Here is a 22,197-nt window from a genome sequence, read left to right on the forward strand (position 1 = left end):
AGAAGGGAGGGTTAGAACAGTAGTCTAATGTTATAGAAGGGAGGGTCAGAACATTAGTCTAATGTTATAGAAGGGAGGGGTTAGAACAGTAGTCTAATGTTATAGAAGGGAGGTCCAGAATAGTAGTCTAATGTTATAGAAGGGAGGGTTAGAACAGTAGTCTAATGTTATAGAAGGGAGGGTTAGAACAGTAGTCTAATGTTATTGAAGGGAGGGCCAGAACAGTAGTCTAATGTTATAGAAGGGAGGGTTAGAACAGTAGTCTAATGTTATAGAAGGGAGGGTTAGAACAGTAGTCTAATGTTATAGAAGGGAGGGTTAGAACAGTATTCTAATATTATAGAAGGGAGTGGTCAGAACTGTAGTCTAATGTTATAGAAGGGAGGGTTAGAACAGTATTCTAATGTTATAGAAGGAGGGTCAGAACAGTAGTCTAATGTTATTGAAGGGAGGGCCAGAACAGTAATCTAATGTTATAGAAGGGAGGGTCAGAACAGTAGTCTAATGTTATAGAAGGGAGGCCCAGAACAGTAGTCTAATGTTATAGAAGGAGAGGCCAGAACAGTAGTTAATGTTATAGAAGGAGGGCCAGAACAGTAGTCTAATGTTACAGAAGGGAGGGCCAGAACAGTAGTCTAATGTTATAGAAGGGAGTGCCAGAACAGTAGTCTAATGTTATAGAAGGGAGGGCCAGAACAGTAGACTAATGTTATAGAAGGGAGGCCCAGAACAGTAGTCTAATGTTATAGAAGGGAGGGCCAGAACAGTAGTCTAATGTTATAGAAGGGAGGGCCAGAACAGTAGTCTAATGTTATAGAAGGGAGGGCCAGAACAGTAGTCTAATGTTATAGAAGGGAGGGTCAGAACATTTGTCTAATGTTATAGAAGGGAGGGGTTAGAACAGTAGTCTAATGTTATAGAAGGGAGGTCCAGAACAGTAGTCTAATGTTATAGAAGGGAGGGTTAGAACAGTAGTCTAATGTTATAGAAGGGAGGGTTAGAACAGTAGTCTAATGTTATAGAAGGGAGGGTTAGAACAGTAGTCTAATATTATAGAAGGGGACGGTCAGAACATTAGTCTAATGTTATAGAAGGGAGGGTTAGAACAGTAGTCTAATGTTATAGAAGGAGGTCAGAACAGTAGTCTAATGTTATAGAAGGGAGGGGTTAGAACAGTAGTCTAATGTTATAGATGGGGAAGGTTAGAACAGTAGTCTAATGTTATAGAAGGGAGGGTTAGAACAGTAGTCTAATGTTATAGAAGGGAGGGTTAGAACAGTAGTCTAATATTATAGAAGGGACGGTCAGAACAGTAGTCTACTGTTATAGAAGGGAGGGTTAGAACAGTAGTCTAATGTAATAGAAGGGAGGGTTAGAACAGTAGTCTAATATTATAGAAGGGAGGGTCAGAACAGTAGTCTAGTGTTATAGAAGTGAGGGTCAGAACAGTAGTCTAATGTTATAGAAGGAAGGCCAGAACAGTAGTCTAATGTTATAGAAGGGAGGCCAGAACAGTACTCTAATGTTATAGAAGGAGGGCCAGAACAGTAGTCTAATGTTATAGAAGGGAGGGCCAGAACAGTAGTTAATGTTATAGAAGGGAGGGCCAGAACAGTAGTCTAATGTTATAGAAGGGAGGGCCAGAACAGTAGTCTAATGTTATAGAATGGAGGGCCAGAACAGTAGTCTAATGTTATAGAAGGGAGGGCCAGAACAGTAGTCTAATGTTATAGAAGGGAGGGCCAGAACAGTAGTTTAATGCTATAGAAGGGAGGGTTAGAACAGTAGTCTAATGTTATAGAAGGGAGGGTTAGAACAGTAGTCTAATGTTATAGAAGGGAGGGTTAGAACAGTAGTCTAATATTATAGAAGGGACGGTCAGAACGGTAGTCTACTGTTATAGAAGGGAGGGTTAGAACAGTAGTCTAATGTAATAGAAGGGAGGGTTAGAACAGTAGTCTAATGTTATAGAAGGAGGGTTAGAACAGTAGTCTAATATTATAGAAGGAGGTCAGAACAGTAGTCTAGTGTTATAGAAGTGAGAGTTAGAACAGTAGTCTAATGTTATAGAAGGTAGGGTCAGAACAGTAGTCGAATGTTATAGAAGGGAGGGCCAGAACAGTACTCTAATGTTATAGAAGGAGGGCCAGAACAGTAGTCTAATGTTATAGAAGGGAGGGTTAGAACAGTAGTCTAATGTTATAGAAGGGAGGGTTAGAACAGTAGTCTAATGTTATAGAAGGGAGGGTTAGAACAGTAGTCTAATATTATAGAAGGGAGGGTCAGAACTGTAGTCTAATGTTATAGAAGGGAGGCCCAGAACAGTAGTCTAATGTTATAGAAGGGAGGGCCAGAACAGTAGTTAATGTTATAGAAGGGATGGCCAGAACAGTAGTCTAATGTTACAGAAGGGAGGTCCAGAACAGTAGTCTAATGTTATAGAATGGAGGGCCAGAACAGTGGTCTAATGTTATAGAATGGAGGGCCAAAACAGTAGTCTAATGTTATAGAATGGAGGGCCAGAACAGTAGTCTAATGTTATAGAATGGAGGGCCAGAACAGTAGTCTAATGTTATAGAATGGAGGGCCAAAACAGTAGTCTAATGTTATAGAAGGGAAGGGCCAGAACAGTAGTCTAATGTTATAAAAGGAGGCCAGAACAGTAGTCTAATGTTATAGAAGGGAGGGCCAGAACAGTAGTCTAATGTTATAGAAGGAGGGTCAGAACATTAGTCTAATGTTATAGAAGGGAGGGTTAGAACAGTAGTCTAATGTTATAGAAGGGAGTCCAGAACAGTAGTCTAATGTTATAGAAGGGAGGTTAGAACAGTAGTCTAATGTTATAGAAGGGAGGGTTAGAACAGTAGTCTAATGTTATAGAAGGGAGGGTTAGAACAGTAGTCTAATATTATAGAAGGGACGGTCAGAACAGTAGTCTACTGTTATAGAAGGGAGGGTTAGAACAGTAGTCTATTGTTATAGAAGGGAGGGTTAGAACAGTAGTCTAATGTTATAGAAGGGAGGGTTAGAACAGTAGTCTAATGTTATAGAAGGGAGGGTCAGAACAGTAGTCTAATGTTATAGAAGGGAGGGCCAGAAGAGTAGTCTAATGTTATAGAAGGAGGGCCAGAACAGTAGTCTAATGTTATAGAAGGGGGGTCCAGAACAGTAGTTAATGTTATAGAAGGGAGGGCCAGAACAGTAGTCTAATGTTATAGAAGGGAGGGCCAGAACAGTAGTCTAATGTTATAGAAGGGAGGGCCAGAACAGTAGTCTAATGTTATAGAAGGAGGGCCAGAACAGTAGTCTAATGTTATAGAAGGGAGGGTCAGAACATTAGTCTAATGTTATAGAAGGGAGGGGGTTAGAACAGTAGTCTAATGTTATAGAAGGGGAGGTCCAGAACAGTAGTCTAATGTTATAGAAGGGAGGGTTAGAACAGTAGTCTAATATTATAGAAGGGGCGTCAGAACAGTAGTCTACTGTTATAGAAGGGAGGGTTAGAACAGTAGTCTAATGTTATAGAAGGGAGGGTCAGAACAGTAGTCTAATGTTATAGAAGGGAGGGCCAGAAGAGTAGTCTAATGTTATAGAAGGAGGGCCAGAACAGTATTCTAATGTTATAGAAGGGAGGGCCAGAACAGTAGTTAATGTTATAGAAGGGAGGGCCAGAACAGTAGTCTAATGTTATAGAAGGGAGGTCCAGAACAGTAGTCTAATGTTATAGAATGGAGGGCCAGAACAGTAGTCTAATGTTATAGAAGGGAGGGCCAGAACAGTAGTATAATGTTATAGAAGGGAGGGCCAGAACAGTAGTCTAATGTTATAGAAGGGAGGGCCAGAACATTAGTCTAATGTTATAGAAGGGAGGGGTTAGAACAGTGGTCTAATGTTATAGAAGGGAGGTCCAGAACAGTAGTCTAATGTTATAGAAGGAAGGGTTAGAACAGTAGTCTAATGTTATAGAAGGGAGGGTTAGAACAGTAGTCTAATGTTATAGAAGGGAGGGTTAGAACAGTAGTCTAATATTATAGAAGGGACGGTCAGAACAGTAGTCTACTGTTATAGAAGGGAGGGTTAGAACAGTGGTCTAATGTTATAGAAGGGAGGGTTAGAACAGTAGTCTAATGTTATAGATTGGAGGGTTAGAACAGTAGTCTAATATTATAGAAGGGAGGGTCAGAACAGTAGTCTAATGTTATAGAAGTGAGGGTTAGAACAGTAGTCTAATGTTATAGAAGGGAGGGTCAGAACAGTAGTCGAATGTTATAGAAGGGAGGGCCAGAACAGTAGTCTAATGTTATAGAAGGGAGGGACAGAACAGTAGTCTAATGTTATAGAAGGGAGGGCCGGAATAGTAGTCTAATGTTATAGAAGGGAGGGCCAGAATAGTAGTCTAATGTTATAGAAGGGCGGGTCAGAAAATTAGTCTAATGTTATATAAGGGAGGGGTTAGAACAGTAGTCTAATGTTATAGAAGGGAGGGCCAGAACAGTAGTCTAATGTTATAGAAGGGAGGGCCAGAACAGTAGACTAATGTTATAGAAGGGAGGCCCAGAACAGTAGTCTAATGTTATAGAAGGGAGGGCCAGAACAGTAGTTAATGTTATAGAAGGAATGGCCAGAACAGTAGTCTAATGTTACAGAAGGGAGGTCCAGAACAGTAGTCTAATGTTATAGAATGGAGGGCCAGAACAGTAGTCTAATGTTATAGAATGGAGGGCCAAAACAGTAGTCTAATGTTATAGAATGGAGGGCCAGAACAGTAGTCTAATGTTATAGAATGGAGGGCCAGAACAGTAGTCTAATGTTATAGAATGGAGGGCCAAAACAGTAGTCTAATGTTATAGAAGGGAGGCCAGAACAGTAGTCTAATGTTATAAAAGGAGAGCCAGAACAGTAGTCTAATGTTATAGAGAGGAGGGGCCAGAACAGTAGTCTAATGTTATAGAAGGGAGGGTCAGAACATTAGTCTAATGTTATAGAAGGGAGGGACAGAACAGTAGTCTAATGTTATAGAAGGGAGGGCCGGAACAGTAGTCTAATGTTATAGAAGGGAGGGAGTCAGAACAGTAGTCTAATGTTATAGAAGGGCGGGTCAGAACATTAGTCTAATGTTATAGAAGGGAGAGGGTTATAACAGTAGTCTAATGTTATAGAAGGGAGGGCCAGAACAGTAGTCTAATGTTATAGAAGGGAGGGCCAGAACAGTAGACTAATGTTATAGAAGGGAGGCCCAGAACAGTAGTCTAATGTTATAGAAGGGAGGGCCAGAACAGTAGTTAATGTTATAGAAGGAATGGCCAGAACAGTAGTCTAATGTTACAGAAGGGAGGTCCAGAACAGTAGTCTAATGTTATAGAATGGAGGGCCAGAACAGTAGTCTAATGTTATAGAATGGAGGGCCAAAACAGTAGTCTAATGTTATAGAATGGAGGGCCAGAACAGTAGTCTAATGTTATAGAATGGAGGGCCAGAACAGTAGTCTAATGTTATAGAATGGAGGGCCAAAACAGTAGTCTAATGTTATAGAAGGGAGGGCCAGAACAGTAGTCTAATGTTATAAAAGGGAGGGCCAGAACAGTAGTCTAATGTTATAGAAGGGAGGGCCAGAACAGTAGTCTAATGTTATAGAAGGGAGGGTCAGAACATTAGTCTAATGTTATAGAAGGGAGGGGTTAGAACAGTAGTCTAATGTTATAGAAGGGAGGTCCAGAACAGTAGTCTAATGTTATAGAAGGGAGGGTTAGAACAGTATTCTAATGTTATAGAAGGGAGGGCCAGAACAGTAGTTAATGTTATAGAAGGGAGGGCCAGAACAGTAGTCTAATGTTATAGAAGGGAGGTCCAGAACAGTAGTCTAATGTTATAGAAGGGAGGGTCAGAACAGTAGTCTAATGTTATAGAAGGGAGGGGCCAGAACAGTAGTATAATGTTATAGAAGGGAGGGCCAGAACAGTAGTCTAATGTTATAGAAGGGGAGGGCCAGAACATTATTCTAATGTTATAGAAGGGAGGAGTCAGAACAGTAGTCTAATGTTATAGAAGGGAGGGTCCAGAACAGTAGTCTAATGTTATAGAAGGAAGGGTTAGAACAGTAGTCTAATGTTATAGAAGGGAGGGCCAGAACAGTAGTCTAATGTTATAGAAGGGAGGGCTAGAACAGTAGTCTAATATTATAGAAGGGACGGTCAGAACAGTAGTCTACTGTTATAGAAGGGAGGGTTAGAACAGTGGTCTAATGTTATAGAAGGGAGGGTTAGAACAGTAGTCTAATGTTATAGAATGGAGGGTTAGAACAGTAGTCTAATGTTATAGAAGGAGGGTCAGAACAGTAGTCTAATGTTATAGAAGTGAGGGTTAGAACAGTAGTCTAATGTTATAGAAGGGAGGGTCAGAACAGTAGTCGAATGTTATAGAAGGGAGGGCCAGAACAGTAGTCTAATGTTATAGAAGGGAGGGACAGAACAGTAGTCTAATGTTATAGAAGGGAGGGCCGGAATAGTAGTCTAATGTTATAGAAGGGAGGGCCAGAACAGTAGTCTAATGTTATAGAAGGGAGGGCCAGAACATTAGTCTAATGTTATAGAAGGGAGGGGTTAGAACAGTGGTCTAATGTTATAGAAGGGAGGTCCAGAACAGTAGTCTAATGTTATAGAAGGAAGGGTTAGAACAGTAGTCTAATGTTATAGAAGGGAGGGTTAGAACAGTAGTCTAATGTTATAGAAGGGAGGGTTAGAACAGTAGTCTAATATTATAGAAGGGAGGGTCAGAACAGTAGTCTACTGTTATAGAAGGGAGGGTAGAACAGTAGTCTAATGTTATAGAAGGGAGGGTTAGAACAGTAGTCTAATGTTATAGAATGGAGGGTCAGAACAGTAGTCTAATGTTATAGAAGGGAGGGTCAGAACAGTAGTCTAATGTTATAGAAGTGAGGGTTAGAACAGTGTCATGATAGAAGGGAGGGCAGAACAGTAGTCGAATGTTATAGAAGGGAGGGCCAGAACAGTAGTCTAATGTTATAGAAGGGAGGGACAGAACAGTAGTCTAATGTTATAGAAGGGAGGGCCGGAATAGTAGTCTAATGTTATAGAAGGGAGGGCCAGAACAGTAGTCTAATGTTATAGAAGGGAGGGCCAGAACAGTAGTCTAATGTTATAGAAGGGAGGGTTAGAGAAGTAGTCTAATGTTATAGAAGGGAGGGTTAGAACAGTCGTCTAATGTTTGGGAAAGGTTTGGTTAAGTGGTAAAAAGAGGATGATGGCAGTTATGCTATGTTTGATGATTGTGAGGCGATATAGCCTACACATTTTACTGTTTCAAGACGGGGATTAGAAAATTGCACGTCAAGGCAACTTTTAAGGCTGCTGTTCAGATGGGTTAAATGGAAAGTAGGGACGTGGATCAGAAAACCTGTCTGGTGTGACCACCATTTGCCTCATGCAGCGCGACACATCTCCTTCGCATAGAGTTGATCAGGCTGTAGATTGTGGCCTGAATGTTGTCTCACTCCTCTTCAATGGCTGCTGGATATTGGCGGGAACTGGAACACGCTGTCGTACACGTCGATCCAGAGCATCCCAAACATGCTCAATGGGTGACAGGTCTGGTGAGTATGCAGGCCATGGAAGAACTGGGACATTTTCAGCTTCCAGGAATTGTGGCATTGTGTTGTGTGACAAAACTGCACATTTTAGAGTTGCCTTTTATTGACCCCAGCACAAGGTGCACCAGTGTAATGATCATGCTGTTTAATCAGCTTCTTGATATGCCACACCTGTCAGGTGGAAGGGTTATCTTGTCAATGGAGAAATTCTCACTAGCAAATTTGTGCACAACATTTTACAAAAATAAGTTTTTTGTGCATATGAAACATTTCTGGGATCTTTTATTTCAGCTCATTAAACATGGGACACTTTATATGTTGCGTTTATATTTTTGTTCAGTGTATAAGCTGACACAACATAAAATATGCAAAATTGCATTGAAAATCTTTCCTGTTTTTTTTTTATTGTTGCATTTTTTCCCCGGCCCCTAAACATCTTTGCTGCGCAAGAGAAGCATAGATTAAATACAAAACTTTACCTATGTCAACTAGATTGAAGCATTAATTCTATCGATTTATGAAATTATTCTGGTGAGCAAGGGTTTACTTGTTGCCCTTATTCTAGGGCAACAAGTAATGACAGAAGAGAAGCTGCATGTATCTAATTATAGTTGACTAACAAATAGCCTACCAAAATGTCAGAAATTAGAAGCAGGACCATAGGCCTATCTAAAAAGGCCTGTCAAATCTCTGACTGTACAGCACATTTTCTATTTTTGGGTTAGGGTCGGGTGTGAGCCTCAGATTTTAACTTTATCACAGACAGTACCAGTCAAAAGTTTAGACACACCTACTCATTCAAGGGTTTTTCTTTATTTTGTTACTATGTTCTACATTGTAGAATATTAGTGAAGACATCAAAACTATGAAATAACACATATGGGAATTATGTAGTAACCAACAAAGGGTTAAACAAATCAAAATATATTTTATATTTGAGATTCTTCAAAGTAGCCACCTTTTGCCTTGATGACAGCTTAGCACACTCTTGGCATTCTCTCAACCAGCTTCATGAGGCAGTCACCTGGAATGCATTTTAATTAACAGGTGTGCCTTGTTAAAAGTTAATTGCATTTGAGCCAATCAGTTGTGTTGTGACAAGGTAGGGGTGATATACAGACGACAGCCCTATTTGGTAAAAGACCAAGCCCATATTATGGCAAGAACAGCTCAAATAAAAGAGAAACAACAGTCCATCATTACTTTAAGACATGAAGGTCAGTCAATCTGGAAAATCTCAAGAACTTTGAACGTTTCTTTAAGTGCAGTCGCAAAAACCATCAAACCATCACTGTGATGAAACTGGCTCTCATTAGGACCGCCACAGGAAAGGATGACCCAGAGTTACCTCTGCTGCAGACGATAAGTTCATTAGAGTTAACTGCACCTCAAATTGCAGCCCAAATAAATGCTTCACAGAGTTCAAGTAACAGACCCCTCTCAACATCAACTGTTCAGAGGAGACCGCGTGAATCAGGCCTTCATGGTCGAATTGCTGCAAAGAAACCACTTCTAAAGGACACCAATAAGAATAAGAGACTTGCTTGGGCCAAGAAACACGAACAATGGACATTAGACCGGTGGAAATGTGTTCTTTGGTCTGATGAGTCCAAATTTGAGATTTTTGGTTCCAACCGCCGTGTCTTTGTGAGACGCAGAGTAGGTGAACGGGTGATCTCATGTGTGGTTCCCACCGTGAAGCATGGAGGAGGAGGTGTGATGGTGTGGGGGTGCTTGGCTGGTGATACTGTCTGTGATTTATTTAGTATTCAAGGCACCCTTAACCAACATGGCTACCACAGCATTCTGCAGCGATATGCCATCCCATCTGGTTTAAGCTTAGTGTGACTATCATTTGTTTTTCAACAGGACAATGACCCAAAACCTCCAGGCTGTGTAAGGGCTATTTGACCAAGGAGAGTGATGGAGTGCTGCATCAGATGGCCTCCACAATCACCCAACCTCAACCCAATTGAGATGGTTTGGGATGAGTTGGACCGCAGAGTGAAGGAAAAGCAGCCACAGGTGCTCAGCATATGTGGGAACTCCTTCAAGACTGTTGGAAACGTATTCCTCATGAAGCTGGTTGAGAGAATGCCAAGAGTGTGCAAAGATGTCATCAAGGCAAAGGGTGGCCACTTTGAATCATCTTTTTTGGTTACTACATGATTCTATATGTGTTATTTCATAGTTTTGATGTCTTCACTATTATTCTACAATGTAAAAAATAGTAAAAATAAAAATAAAATCTTGAATGTGTAGGTGTGTCCAAACCTTTGACTGGTACTGTACATTCGGGCAGTTGCAGATGGGTTATTAGCAATTAGCAAAGTGCGGGTGAACAAACAGCTGACCCGCGCATAACTAACTAACTAACTAACACAGCGTTACGTCAAAGCTGTGGAGGTAGACGGTGTGAAAACAGACTAGGGGTCAGCACGGTCAAAGGGTTATAGGTCAAAGGCCACATCCCATATCAGGGATTCCTATTGAGCTTAATATTAACTAACTTTCCATCAATTCCTGTCCAGCTGAATATAGCGTATGTTTTTGAGCCGAATGGTACAAATTATCTGTCCAAATGTTTAAAAGACTGTGTGAAATATGGTCATACTGTATGAAATACAGTCCTACAACTATCCTTATCTACCACTTTTACCAATAGTATTGCTGCTAATGATGATCTGCTGGCTGCAGGGGATCCTTATAAGGCGTAGTATAGCGCCTGAGGAGTGTGTGTGTGTGTGTTTCTGTGTGTGTGTGTGTTTCTGTGTGTGTGTATTCATACATGTAAGTGTGCTCCTGAATAGAATAGAGCCTTGTAAATGCCTCAATTTCTTTGCTAAATGCTTTATCTCCTCATGCGGGAGCGACCGACCTATGTACCCTCTCATTCTGCCAGCCACCCGGGCAGACCTACACAGCCAGTCACCCATCAATTAGCATCCCCTCCTGTCAGCCACATTAGCATCACTCATGATCTCCTGTCCTCTCCTGTCTTCCCAGTCCAGTGGACGGTATCATAGTGTTGAGACCCAGACTAACATGCTCAGGGACAGGTTCTTTCCACGGGCAGTGGGGAAACAGAGCTGGATGCTTGACTGTAGATAGGCCTGTCTTACTGCACTACTTTATGTATAACAGCTTTACCAGATTTCCAGTGTGTTCATTACTTGGCAAATACAGTATATTATTAAAAGGTTCTCTCCCTCTCCCTCTCTTACCCCTCTCCCTCTCCCTCTCTTCCCCCTCTCCCTCTCTTCCTCCTCTCCCTCTCCCTCTCTTCCCCCTTTCCCTCTCCCTCTCTTCCCCCCCTCCCTCTCTTCTCCTCTCCCTCTCTTCTCCTCTCCCTATCTTCTCCTCTCCCTCTCCCTCTCCCTCTCTTTCCCCTCTCCCTCTCTTCCCCCTCTCCCTCTCTTCCCCCTCTCCCTCTCCCTCTCTTCTCCTCTCCCTCTCTTCCCCCTCTCCCTCTCTCTCTCTCCTCTCTTCCCCCTCTCCCTCTCTTCTTCCTCTCTCCCCCTCTCCCTCTCTTCTCCTCTCCCTCTCTTCCCCCTCTCCCTCTCTTCTCCTCTCCCTCTCTTCCCCATCTCCCTCTCTTCTCCTCTCCCTCTCTCCCCCCTCTCCCTCTCTTCCCCATCTCCTTCTCTTCCCCCTCTCCCTCTCTACCCCTCTCCCTCTCTTATCCTCCCTGTCTCCCCCTCTCCCTCCTCTCCCTCCTCTCCCTCTCTTCCCCCTCTCCCTCTCTTCCACCTCTCCCTCTCTTCCCCCTCTCCCTTCCATCTCTCTCCCCCTCTCCTTCTTTCCCCCTCCCCCTCTCTTCCCGTTCTGCAGTCATTGGGCACCAGTGTGGTGGTGGATATAGCTGTGATGGGCGAGGCCCACGGCCTGATCTCAGACCTGCTGGCGGACCCCTCGCTGCCCCCCAACACCTGCACCTCCCTCCGGGCCGTCAGTAGCCTGCTCACCACTCAGCTCACCATCCAGGTAAGACCTGAACTCGTGTTTGTACGGCTCTGACAGAATGTGAAGGATATTGCAGTGTGCAATATATGTATTATGTATGATATATGTGTAACTTGCAATATACTGTATGTATTGTGTATCATTGCAGTAGTAGTATTTATTAGGATCCCCAATTAGCCACTGCCAAAGCAGCAGCTACTCTTCCTGGGGTCCAAACAGGAAACAAAACACAAGTAAAAAACAAAATATAATATCATAATATACATAACATATATAATACTACATAACACTACATAATACTACATAACACCACATAATACTATATAGTACTACATAATACTACATAACTACATACTACTACATAGTACTACATAACACTACATAATATTACATAATACTACATATTACTACATAACACTACATAATACTACGTTATACTACATAAAACTACATAATACTACATAATACTACATAACACTACATCATATTACATAATACTACATATTACTACATATTACTACATAACACTACATAATACTACATAATACTACATAATACTACGTTATACTACATAACACTACATAAAACTACATAACACTACATTATACTACATAACAGTACATAATAGAACACAACAGTACATAATACTACATTATACTACATTATACTACATAACAGTACATAATGCTGCATAAGACTACATAACACTACATAATACTACATAACATTACATAATACTATAAAATCAAATCAAATCACATTTTATTGGTCACATACACATGTTTAGCAGATGTTATTGCAGGTATAGCGAAATGCTTGTGCTTCTAGCTCCAACAGTGCAGTAATATCTAACAAGTAATTTCTAACAATTTCACTACACATACCCAATACACACAAATCTAAGTAAGGAATGAATTAAGAATATATACATATATGGACGAGTGATGTCAGAGCGGCATGGACTAAGATGCAGTAGAATAGTATAGAATACAGTATATACATGTGAGATGAGTAATGCAAGATATGTAAACATTATTAAAGTGACTAAGATACCACAGAATAGTATAGAATACAGTATATACATATGAGATAAGTAATGCAAGATATGTAAACATTATTAAAGTGGCTAGTGCTTTCTAGTCTATGTCTACAGTGAAGGAAAAAAGTATTTGATCCCCTGCTGATTTTGTACGTTTGCCCACTGACAAAGAAATGATCAGTCTATAATTTTAATGGTAGGTTTATTTGAACAGTGAGAGACAGAACGCATGTCAAAAATGTTATAAATTGATTTGCATTTTAATGAGGGAAATAAGTATTTCACCCCTCTGCAAAACATGACTTAATACTTGGTGGCAAAACCCTTGTTGGCAATCACAGAGGTCAGACGTTTCTTGTAGTTGGCCACCAGGTTTGCACACATCTCAGGAGGGATTTTGTCCCACTCCTCTTTGCAGATACAGACGTTTCTTGTAGTTGGCCACCAGGTTTGCACACATCTCAGGAGGGATTTTGTCCCACTCCTCTTTGCAGATCTTCTCCAAGTCATTAAGGTTTCGAGCCTGACGTTTGGCAACTCGAACCTTTAGCTCCCTCCACAGATTTTCTATGGGATTAAGGTCTGTAGACTGGCTAGGCCACTCCAGGACATTAATGTGCTTCTTCTTGAGCCACTCCTTTGTTGCCTTGGCCGTGTGTTTTGGGTCATTGTCATGCTGGAATACCCATCCACGACCCATTTTCAATGCCCTGGCTGAGGGAAGGAGGTTCTCACCCAAAATTTGACGGTACATGGCGCCGTCCATCGTCCCTTTGATGCGGTGAAGTTGTCCTGTCCCCTTAGCAGAAAAACACCCCCAAAGCATAATGTTTCCACCTCCATGTTTGATGGTGGGGATGGTGTTCTTGGGGTCATAGGCAGCATTCCTCCTCCTCCAAACATGGCGAGTTGAGTTGATGCCAAAGAGCTCGATTTTGGTCTCATCTGACCACAACACTTTCACCCAGTTCTCCTCTGAATCATTCAGATGTTCATTGGCAAACTTCAGACGGCCCTGTATATGTGCTTTCTTGAGCAGGGGGACCTTGCGGGCGCTGCAGGATTTCAGTCCTTCGCGGTGTAGTGTGTTACCAATTGTTTTCTTGGTGACTATGGTCCTAGCTGCCTTGAGATCATTGACAAGATCCTCCCGTGTAGTTCTGGGCTGATTCCTCACCGTTCTCATGATCATTGCAACTCCACAAGGTGAGATCTTGCATGGAGCCTCAGGCCGAGGGAGATTGACAGTTATTTTGTGTTTCTTCCATTTGCGAATAATCGCACCAACTGTTGTCACCTTCTCACCAAGCTACTTGGCGATGGTATTGTAGCCCATTCCAGCCTTGTGTAGGTCTACAATCTTGTCCCTGACATCCTTGGAGAGCTCTTTGGTCTTGGCCATGGTGGAGAGTTTGGAATCTGATTGATTGATTGCTTCTGTGGACAGGTGTCTTTTATACAGGTAACAAACTGAGATTAGGAGCACTCCCTTTAAGAGTGTGCTCCTAATCTCAGCTCGTTACCTGTGTAAAAGACACCTGGGAGCCAGAAATCTTTCTGATTGAGAGGGGGTCAAATACTTATTTCCCTCATTAAAATGCAAATCAATTAATAACATTTTTGACATGCATTTTTCTGGATTTTTTTGTTGTTATTCTGTCTCTCACAAATAAACCTACCATTAAAATTATAGACTGATCATTTCTTTGTCAGTGGGCAAACATACAAAATCAGCAGGGGATCAAATACTTTTTTCCCTCACTGTATAGGCAGCAGCCTCTAATGTGCTAGTGATGGCTGTTTAACAGTCTGATGGCCTTGAGATAGAAGCTGTTTTTCAGTCTCTCGGTCCCAGCTTTGATGCACCTGTACTGACCTCGTGTTACAAACCCTGTGGCTTTAAAAGTCTAGGGGGGATGGAAAAGTGGCCCGTAACATAACTGATGCAAATTAGGCTATTGCCAAGGATCAGTGAGAACAAAATACACCAACAACCAAATGCTACCGTCAAACACAAAATGTTTATTATAAAACACACGGTAAATGGTTTGGGGAAAAGGGGCTGGACCCAAGGAATGAAACAATAAAGTCAAAAACCCCTAAACTGATTTTACCTGCCTCAAGAACTACTAAGCTTACTGCTAACCATACAAAAATACAGTGGGTGGTCCGCTCAGGTTTAGCTAGTGTGTTTAGACAAGGTTTTCCTACGGGTAGTGTATGCCCAAGGGCGACTTGCTAAATTGCACAAACAAACAATATAGGTACCATACGGACTAAACAGTTAACGAGTGAGTACACAAAAACAAGACACCACCGTATACATACTCACAAACAAAAAGAGTCTCTCTGTCAGCAAACACAACTGACTAGCTTTTAAAACAAGGGGATGTGTGATATGATTGGGTAAAAAAACAGAAACAGGTGGTGCAATCAGGAGAAATGTCCACTAATCACTAATCAGCAGATTAACTGATGACTGACAGGTGGGACACACCAACGACCTCCAATCAGGAACACCAAGGACACCTGTGATTAGGGCAGAAGGAGAGGAAAAACACAAAAACACATACAGGATACCTGTATCCGTAACACCTCGCCTTCTGGATGATAGCGGGGTGAACAGGCAGTGACTCGGGTGGTTGATGTCCTTGATTATCTTTTTGGCCTTCCTGTGACATCGGGTGCTGTAGGTGTCCTGGAGGGCAGGTAGTTTGCCCCCGGTAATGCGTTGTGCATACCGCACCACCCTCTGGAGAACCTTGCGGTTGCAGGCGGTGCAGGTGCCGTACCAGGCGGTGATATAGCCCGCCAGGATGCTCTCAATTGTGCATCTGTAACAGTTTTTGAGGGTTTTAGGTGCCAATACAAATTTATTCAGCCTCCTGAGGTTGAAGAGGCTCTGTTGCACCTTCTTCACCACACTGTCTGACAGTGTGGGTGGTCCATTTCAGTTTGTCAGTGATGTGTACGCCAAGGAACTTGAAGCTCCACGATCATCTCCTTTGTTTTGTTGACGTTGCGTGAGAGGTTATTTTCCTGGCACCACACTCCCAGAGCCCTCACCTCCTCCCTGTAGGCTGTCTCGTCATTGTTGGTAATCAAGCCTACTACTGTTGTGTCGTCTGCAAACTTAATTTGGAGGCGTGCTTGGCCACGCAGTCATGGGTGAACAGGGAGTACAGGAGTGGGCTGAGCACGCACCCTTGTGGGGCCCCAGTGCTGAGGATCAGCGAAGTGGAAGTGTTGTTTCCTACCTTCACCACTTGGGGGCGGCCCGTCAGGAAGTTCAGGACCCAGTTGCACAGGGCGGGGTTCAGATCCAGGGCCTCGAGCTTACTGATGAGCTTGGAGGGTACTATGGTGTTGAATGCTGTGCTATAGTCAATAAACAGCATTCTTACATAGGTATTCCTCTTGTCCAGATGGGATAGGGCAGTGTGCAGTGTGATGGTGATTGCATCGTCTGTGGATCTATTGGGGCGGTAGTGGGTCTAGGGTGACAGGTAAGGTAGAGGTGATATGATCCTTGACTAGTCTCTCAAAGCACTTCATGATGACAGAGGTGAGTGCTACGGGGCGATAGTCATTTAGTTCAGTTACCTTTGCTTTCTTGGGTAGAGGAACAATGGTGGCCATCTTGAAGCATGTGGGGACAGCTGACTGGGATAGGGAGAGATTGAATATGTCCGTAAACACACCAGCCAGCTGGTGTGTTTACAACACTACATAATACTACATAATACTGCATTATACTACATAACACTACACAATACTACAATATACTACATAATACTACATAACACTACATAATACTACATAATACGACATAATACTATATAATACTACATCATCTCCTGCCTCTGCCTCATGCTTCAGAAACAGTAGATGGCTCCTGCCCTATGAGCCGTTACGGCTCGCACAAGCCAAGGATTCGGTCAAGGCCACCCACCTACAGAATGCAATACATAGTACAGTGTAAATTACAATACAAAATATATGAAAATGGCTGTGTCTCTTCACAGTCCCCGTTTGGTCGTAAGGTTTTTGAATTTCTAGCTTGAATTACCTGGGGTGGCAGAGAGTTCCATGTAATCATGGCTCTATTTAATACTGTGCGTTTCCCAGCCTCTGTTCTGGACCTGGGAACTGTGAAGAGACCTCTTATTGCATGTCTTGTGTTATACTGATGATTGTCTGAACTGTGTGCCAACTGCTTGAACAGATAGTTCGGTATCTTCAACACATCAACACCTCGCACAAAGACCAATAGTGATGCAGTCAATCTCTCCTCAACTTTGAGCCAGGAGAGATTGACATGCATGTTACTGACACTTGCCCTCCGTGTACATCTAAGTGCGATACATGCTGCTCTGTTCTGGACCAACTGCAATTTACCTATGTCCCTCCTTGCCGCACCTGACCACACAGCTGGGCGGTAGTCCAGGTGTGACAAAACTAGGGCCTGTAGGACCTGTCTGGTCGACTGAGATGTCAAGAAAGCAGAGCAACACATTATTATGGACAGACCTCTTCCCATTTTAGCAACCATTGAGTCTATATGTTTTGACCACGACAGCTTGCTATCTAGGGTTACACCCAGCAGTTTAGTCTCCTCAACTTGCTCAATAGATCTAGATTAGGTTTAGGGTTGAGTGAGTGATTTGTCCCAAAAACTAGTTTTTTTTCATTTTTAAAAAATATTATCACCAGCCTATTGCCAGTTACCCATTTTAAAACTGACTGGAGCTCTATGTTAAGGGTGTCATACATGTTATTTATTTTACTGTTGTAGCCGACGTGTGTACTGTTGAGTCGTCAGCGTACATAGACACACAGGCTTTATTCAAGGTCAGTGGAAGGTCCTCCTTGATTGTGTTGTTGTGTTGATTGGGTACAGCTCCCCATCCAGGTAGGAAAACACAGCCTGAGTGAGCGCCAGTCTGTTTGTGCTGATTTAATATTTAATTTATTTTATTTTTATTTATTTTATTTTTATATTTAATATGCCATTTAGCTGATCACGCCAACTCTTTATCGCTCATTGCCTTTCCTAATGTTTGGCTTGACAATGACAGCAATGGAGTAGGCAAGAACACGACAGATCTGAGACTAATGAAAAAGATGCGTGAAAAGTGTGAAAACAGTCCTGCCTTAGTGCCCCAATGTACTGCCGTTCTGTGGCCCAGCTAAAACACAACATGGACTGCAATGGAAATAAGTAAATATATGTATTTGTGTGTATGTACTGTAGGCTTACTTGGCTGAGGCACCTCTGTGTGTGTGTTAAATATGTCAAATAAAATGTTATATGTAATTCTTCCAGCCCCTGCACCGTCCGCGCCTCGCTCCCCTGGGCGTCAACCTGGGAGACGCATACATCTGCTCCGACTCAGAGGAGGGGTCTGAGAAGATTGGGGAGAGGACCAATACCTTACCTAAGGTGAGGACAGATGCATGGTGGGAAAGGGAGAGGGGAAGAGGAGGGGCCTGTAACAAGGTGTGAAAGAAGGAGTCAGGCGAAAGAGGTAAAATACCGAAGTCCAGAGTTTAACCCGTTTGCATAAATCAAACGCCCCAAGCGTCAAACGAAACTGTACAAGGGAAAACATCCACCTTGGCAATAACACAGTGAAATGTAGCTCAACCGAGCTACATGCTCTCACAACAAAACAATCACTCACAAAGACAAGGGGAACAGAGGGAACACATATACACATACTAATTAGGGGAATGAGCACCAGGTGTGTGTGATTGACAAGACATGACGTGGAGTGATGAGAATGGGATCGTCAGTAGCTAGAACTCCGGTGACGACGAACGGCGAAGCCTGCCCGAACCAGGAGTGGGGGCAGCCTCGGCGGAAGTCGTGACAGTACCCCCACCCCCCACCCCCACCCCCACCCCAACCCCCACCCCCACCCCCCTCCCCCGGCGCGCGGCTACAGCAGTGCGTCGACCCCGGCCTCTGGGACGGCCAGGAGGACGCGGATCAGGGCGAGTCGGATGGTGACAGTGGAAATCCCTCAACAGGAAGGGATCGAGGATGTCCCGCCTTGGGACCCAGCACTGTTCCTTCGGACCGTACCCCTCCCACTCCACGAGATACTGGAGGCCCCCCACCTGACGCCTCGAATCCAGGATGGAACGGACCGAGTATGGCGGAGCCCCCTCAATGTCCAGAGGAGGTGGAGGAAACTCCAGTACCTCAGACTCCTGGAGCGGACCAGCTACCACCGGCCTGAGGAGAGACACATGAAATGAGGGGTTAATACGGTAATCAGGGGGGAGTAACAACCTGTATGTCACCTCGTTTATTCTCTTTAGGACTTTAAACGGCCCAACAAACCGAGGGCTCAGCTTCCGGCAGCGCAGGCGGAGGGGCAGATTCCGGGTCGAGAGCCAGACCCGAGATCCCGGTACGAACACCGGGGCCTCCCTGCGGTGGCGGTCAGCGTTGGCCTTCTGGAGGCGATGCCAGGACCGGTTGGTAACCCAAAACACATTGGAAGGGTGTTAGGTTAGTGGAGGAGTGGCGGAGAGAGATCTGAGCATATTCTGGCCATGGCAGGAACACCGACCACTCCCCCGGCCAGTCCTGACAGTAGGTCCACAGGAACCTACCCACATCTTGATTCACCCTTTCCACCTGCCCATTGCTCTCGGGGTGAAAACCAGAGGTCAGGCTGACCGAGACCCCCATACGTTCCATGAACGCCTTCCAGACTCTAGAAGTGAACTGGGGACCTCGGTCGGACACTATATCCTCTGGTACCCCGTAGTGCCGGAAGATGTGAGTAAACAGAGCCTCCGCAGTTTGTAGGGCAGTGGGGAAACCGGGCAGTGGACGGAGGCGGCAGGACTTAAGCGCAGGCACGTACTGCAGCCCAGCTGGACACTGCAGTGGAGATGGATCTGTGCGTAATGCCTGCGTTATATCTGCGTCCATCACCCATACTACCGGCGCCACAATGCATGAGGCCGGGAGTATGGGGGTGTTGTCTCTGGGCCTCTCCTCTGTGTCATACAGCCGAGACAGTGCGTCTGCCTTCACGTTCTTCATACCCGGAATGTATGAGAGTGTGAAATCAAACCGGGTGAAGAAGAGGGCCCACCTGGCCTGGTGAGGATTCAGCCTCCTCGCTGCCCGAATGTACTCCAGGTTACGGTGGTTTGTCCAGATGAGGAAAGGGTGTTTCGCCCCTTTGAGACAATGTCTCCACACTGTCAAAGCTCGGACAACAGCCAACAGCTCCCGATCACCAACGCCGTAGTTCTGCTCCGCCGAGCTGAGCTTCTTAGAAAAGAAGGCACAGGGGCGGAGCTTGGGTGGCATGCCCGAGCGTTGGGATAAGACAGCTCCTATCCCTACCTCGGACGCATCCACCTCCACTACGAACGGTAGTGATGGATCGGGTTGAGCCAGTACCGGGGCTGAGGTGAACAGGCCCCGCAATCTACTGAATGCCAAATCAGCCTCAGCAGACCAGCGGAGCTGGGATGGCTCACCCTTCAACAAGGTGGTAATGGGAGCTGCGACCTTGCCAAAGCCCCGAATAAACCTTCGATAGTAGTTGGCGAAGCCAAGGAAGTGCTGCACCTCCTTTACCGTGGTTGGAGTCGGCCAATTACGCACGGCTGCAATGCGGTCTCCCTCCATCTCCACACCTATGGTGGTGATGCGATATCCGAGGAAGGAGATTGACTGCTGGAAAAACTCACACTTCTCTGCCTTGGCATAAAGATAATTTTCCAGCAGTCGGACCAGTACTTTGCGAACCAGGGACACATGCTCGGCGCGCGTAGCGGAATACACCAGGATACCATCGATGTAGACCACCACACCGCGACCAAGCATGTCCCGAAACACCTCGTTCACAAAGGACTGGAAAACGGATGGAGCATTCATCAAACCGTAGAGCATCACCAGGTATTCATAATGCCCCGAGGTTGTGCTGAATGCTGTTTTCCACTCATCCCCTTCCCAAATACGCACCAGGTTGTAGGCACTCCTGAAGTCTAATTTGGTGAAAAAACGGGCCCCATGCATTGACACAATCACTGAAGGAATGAGGGGAAGATGATAATCTCTCTCTCGTTCTAGAGCGTAGAGGTTCTCTCTCTTGTTGTAGAGCGTAGAGGTTCTCTCTTGTTCTAGAGCGTAGAGGTTCTCTCTCTTGTTGTAGAGCTTAGACGTTCTCTCTCTTGTTCTAGAGCGTAGAGGTTCTCTCTCTTGTTCTAGAGCTTAGAGGTTCTCTCTCTCGTTCTAAAGCGTAGAGGTTCTCTCTCTCGTACTTTCTTTCATTTCAACAGCTGTGTCAACATGACAGATTTTCAGAAGCAGGCAGAGAGAGAAAGAGATAGATGGACAATGTGTGAGAGACGTGTAGAAACAGAGAGAGAGATGGAGAGAGAGATGGAGAGAGAGACATGTGTAGAAGCAGAGATAGAGAGAGAGCTAGCTATTTCACTTGCTTTTTCACTTGCTATTTCACTTGCTTTGGCAATGTAAACATATGTTTCCCATGCCAATAAACCCCTTTGAATTGAGAGAAATATGTGTAGAAACAGAGCCAGAGAGAGAGACAGAGAGAGAGAGAGAGAGAGAGCAATGGAGAGAGAGATATATTTATTGATTTAAAAAAAGCTTTTGACTCAATTTGTCATGAGGGTCTGTTATACCCCAAATAATGCATGCAGAGCAGAATTAGGCCAGTACCCGCTAACTATCACAATCCAGAAAAGAGGTTGGGAAGTCTGAATCTGCAATAGGTAAGCAGCTTGGTTTGAAGAAATCAACTGTGGGAGCACTTATTAGGAAATGGAAGACATACAAGACCACTGATAATCTCCCTCGATCTGGGGCTCCACGCAAGATCTCACCCCGTGGGGTCAAAATGATCGCAAGAACAGTGAGCAAAAATCCCAGAACCACACGGGGGGACCTAGTGAATGACCTGCAGAGAGCTGGGACCAAAGTAACAAAGCCTACCATCAGTAACACACTACGCCGCCAGGGACTCAAATCCTGCAGTGCCAGACGTGTCCCCCTGCTTAAGCCAGTACATGTCCAGGCCCGTCTGAAGTTTGCTAGAGTGCATTTCGAAGATCCAGAAGAGGATTGGGAGAATGTCATATGGTCAGATGAAACCAAAATATAACTTTTTGGTAAAAACTCAACTCGTCATGTTTGGAGGACAAAGAATATTGAGTTGCATCCAAAGAACACCATACCTACTGTGAAGCATGGGGGTGGAAACATCATGCTTTGGGGCTGTTTTTCTGCAAAGGGACCAGGACGACTGATCCGTGTAAAGGAAAGAATGAATGGGGCCATGTATCGTGAGATTTTGAGTGAAAACCTCCTTCCATCAGCAAGGGCATTGAAGATGAAACGTGGCTGGGTCTTTCAGCATGACAATGATCACAAACACACCGCCCGGGCAACGAAGGAGTGGCTTCGTAAGAAGCATTTCAAGGTCCTGGAGTGGCCTAGCCAGTCTCCAGATCTCAACCCCATAGAACATCTTTGGAGGGAGTTGAAAGTCCATGTTGCCCAGCGACAGCCCCCAAAACATCACTGCTCTAG

At 44.2% G+C, this 22,197-nt stretch overlaps 1 protein-coding gene across 1 annotated transcript in view; it reads left to right on the plus strand.

Moving 5' to 3' along the window:
- Window positions 1-22,197, plus strand: part of LOC121531553 (cGMP-inhibited 3',5'-cyclic phosphodiesterase A-like) — a 262,796-nt gene that overhangs the window by 188,328 nt on the left and 52,271 nt on the right. Inside the window, exons 3-4 of the mRNA XM_041836813.2 lie at window positions 11,438-11,590; window positions 17,935-18,051. Coding sequence (XP_041692747.1) covers window positions 11,438-11,590; window positions 17,935-18,051 — 270 coding nt within the window. The remainder of the gene's footprint in view (window positions 1-11,437; window positions 11,591-17,934; window positions 18,052-22,197) is intronic.

This window comes from Coregonus clupeaformis, chromosome 19 (assembly GCF_020615455.1).
Source record: "Coregonus clupeaformis isolate EN_2021a chromosome 19, ASM2061545v1, whole genome shotgun sequence".
Lineage (NCBI taxonomy): Eukaryota > Metazoa > Chordata > Actinopteri > Salmoniformes > Salmonidae > Coregonus > Coregonus clupeaformis.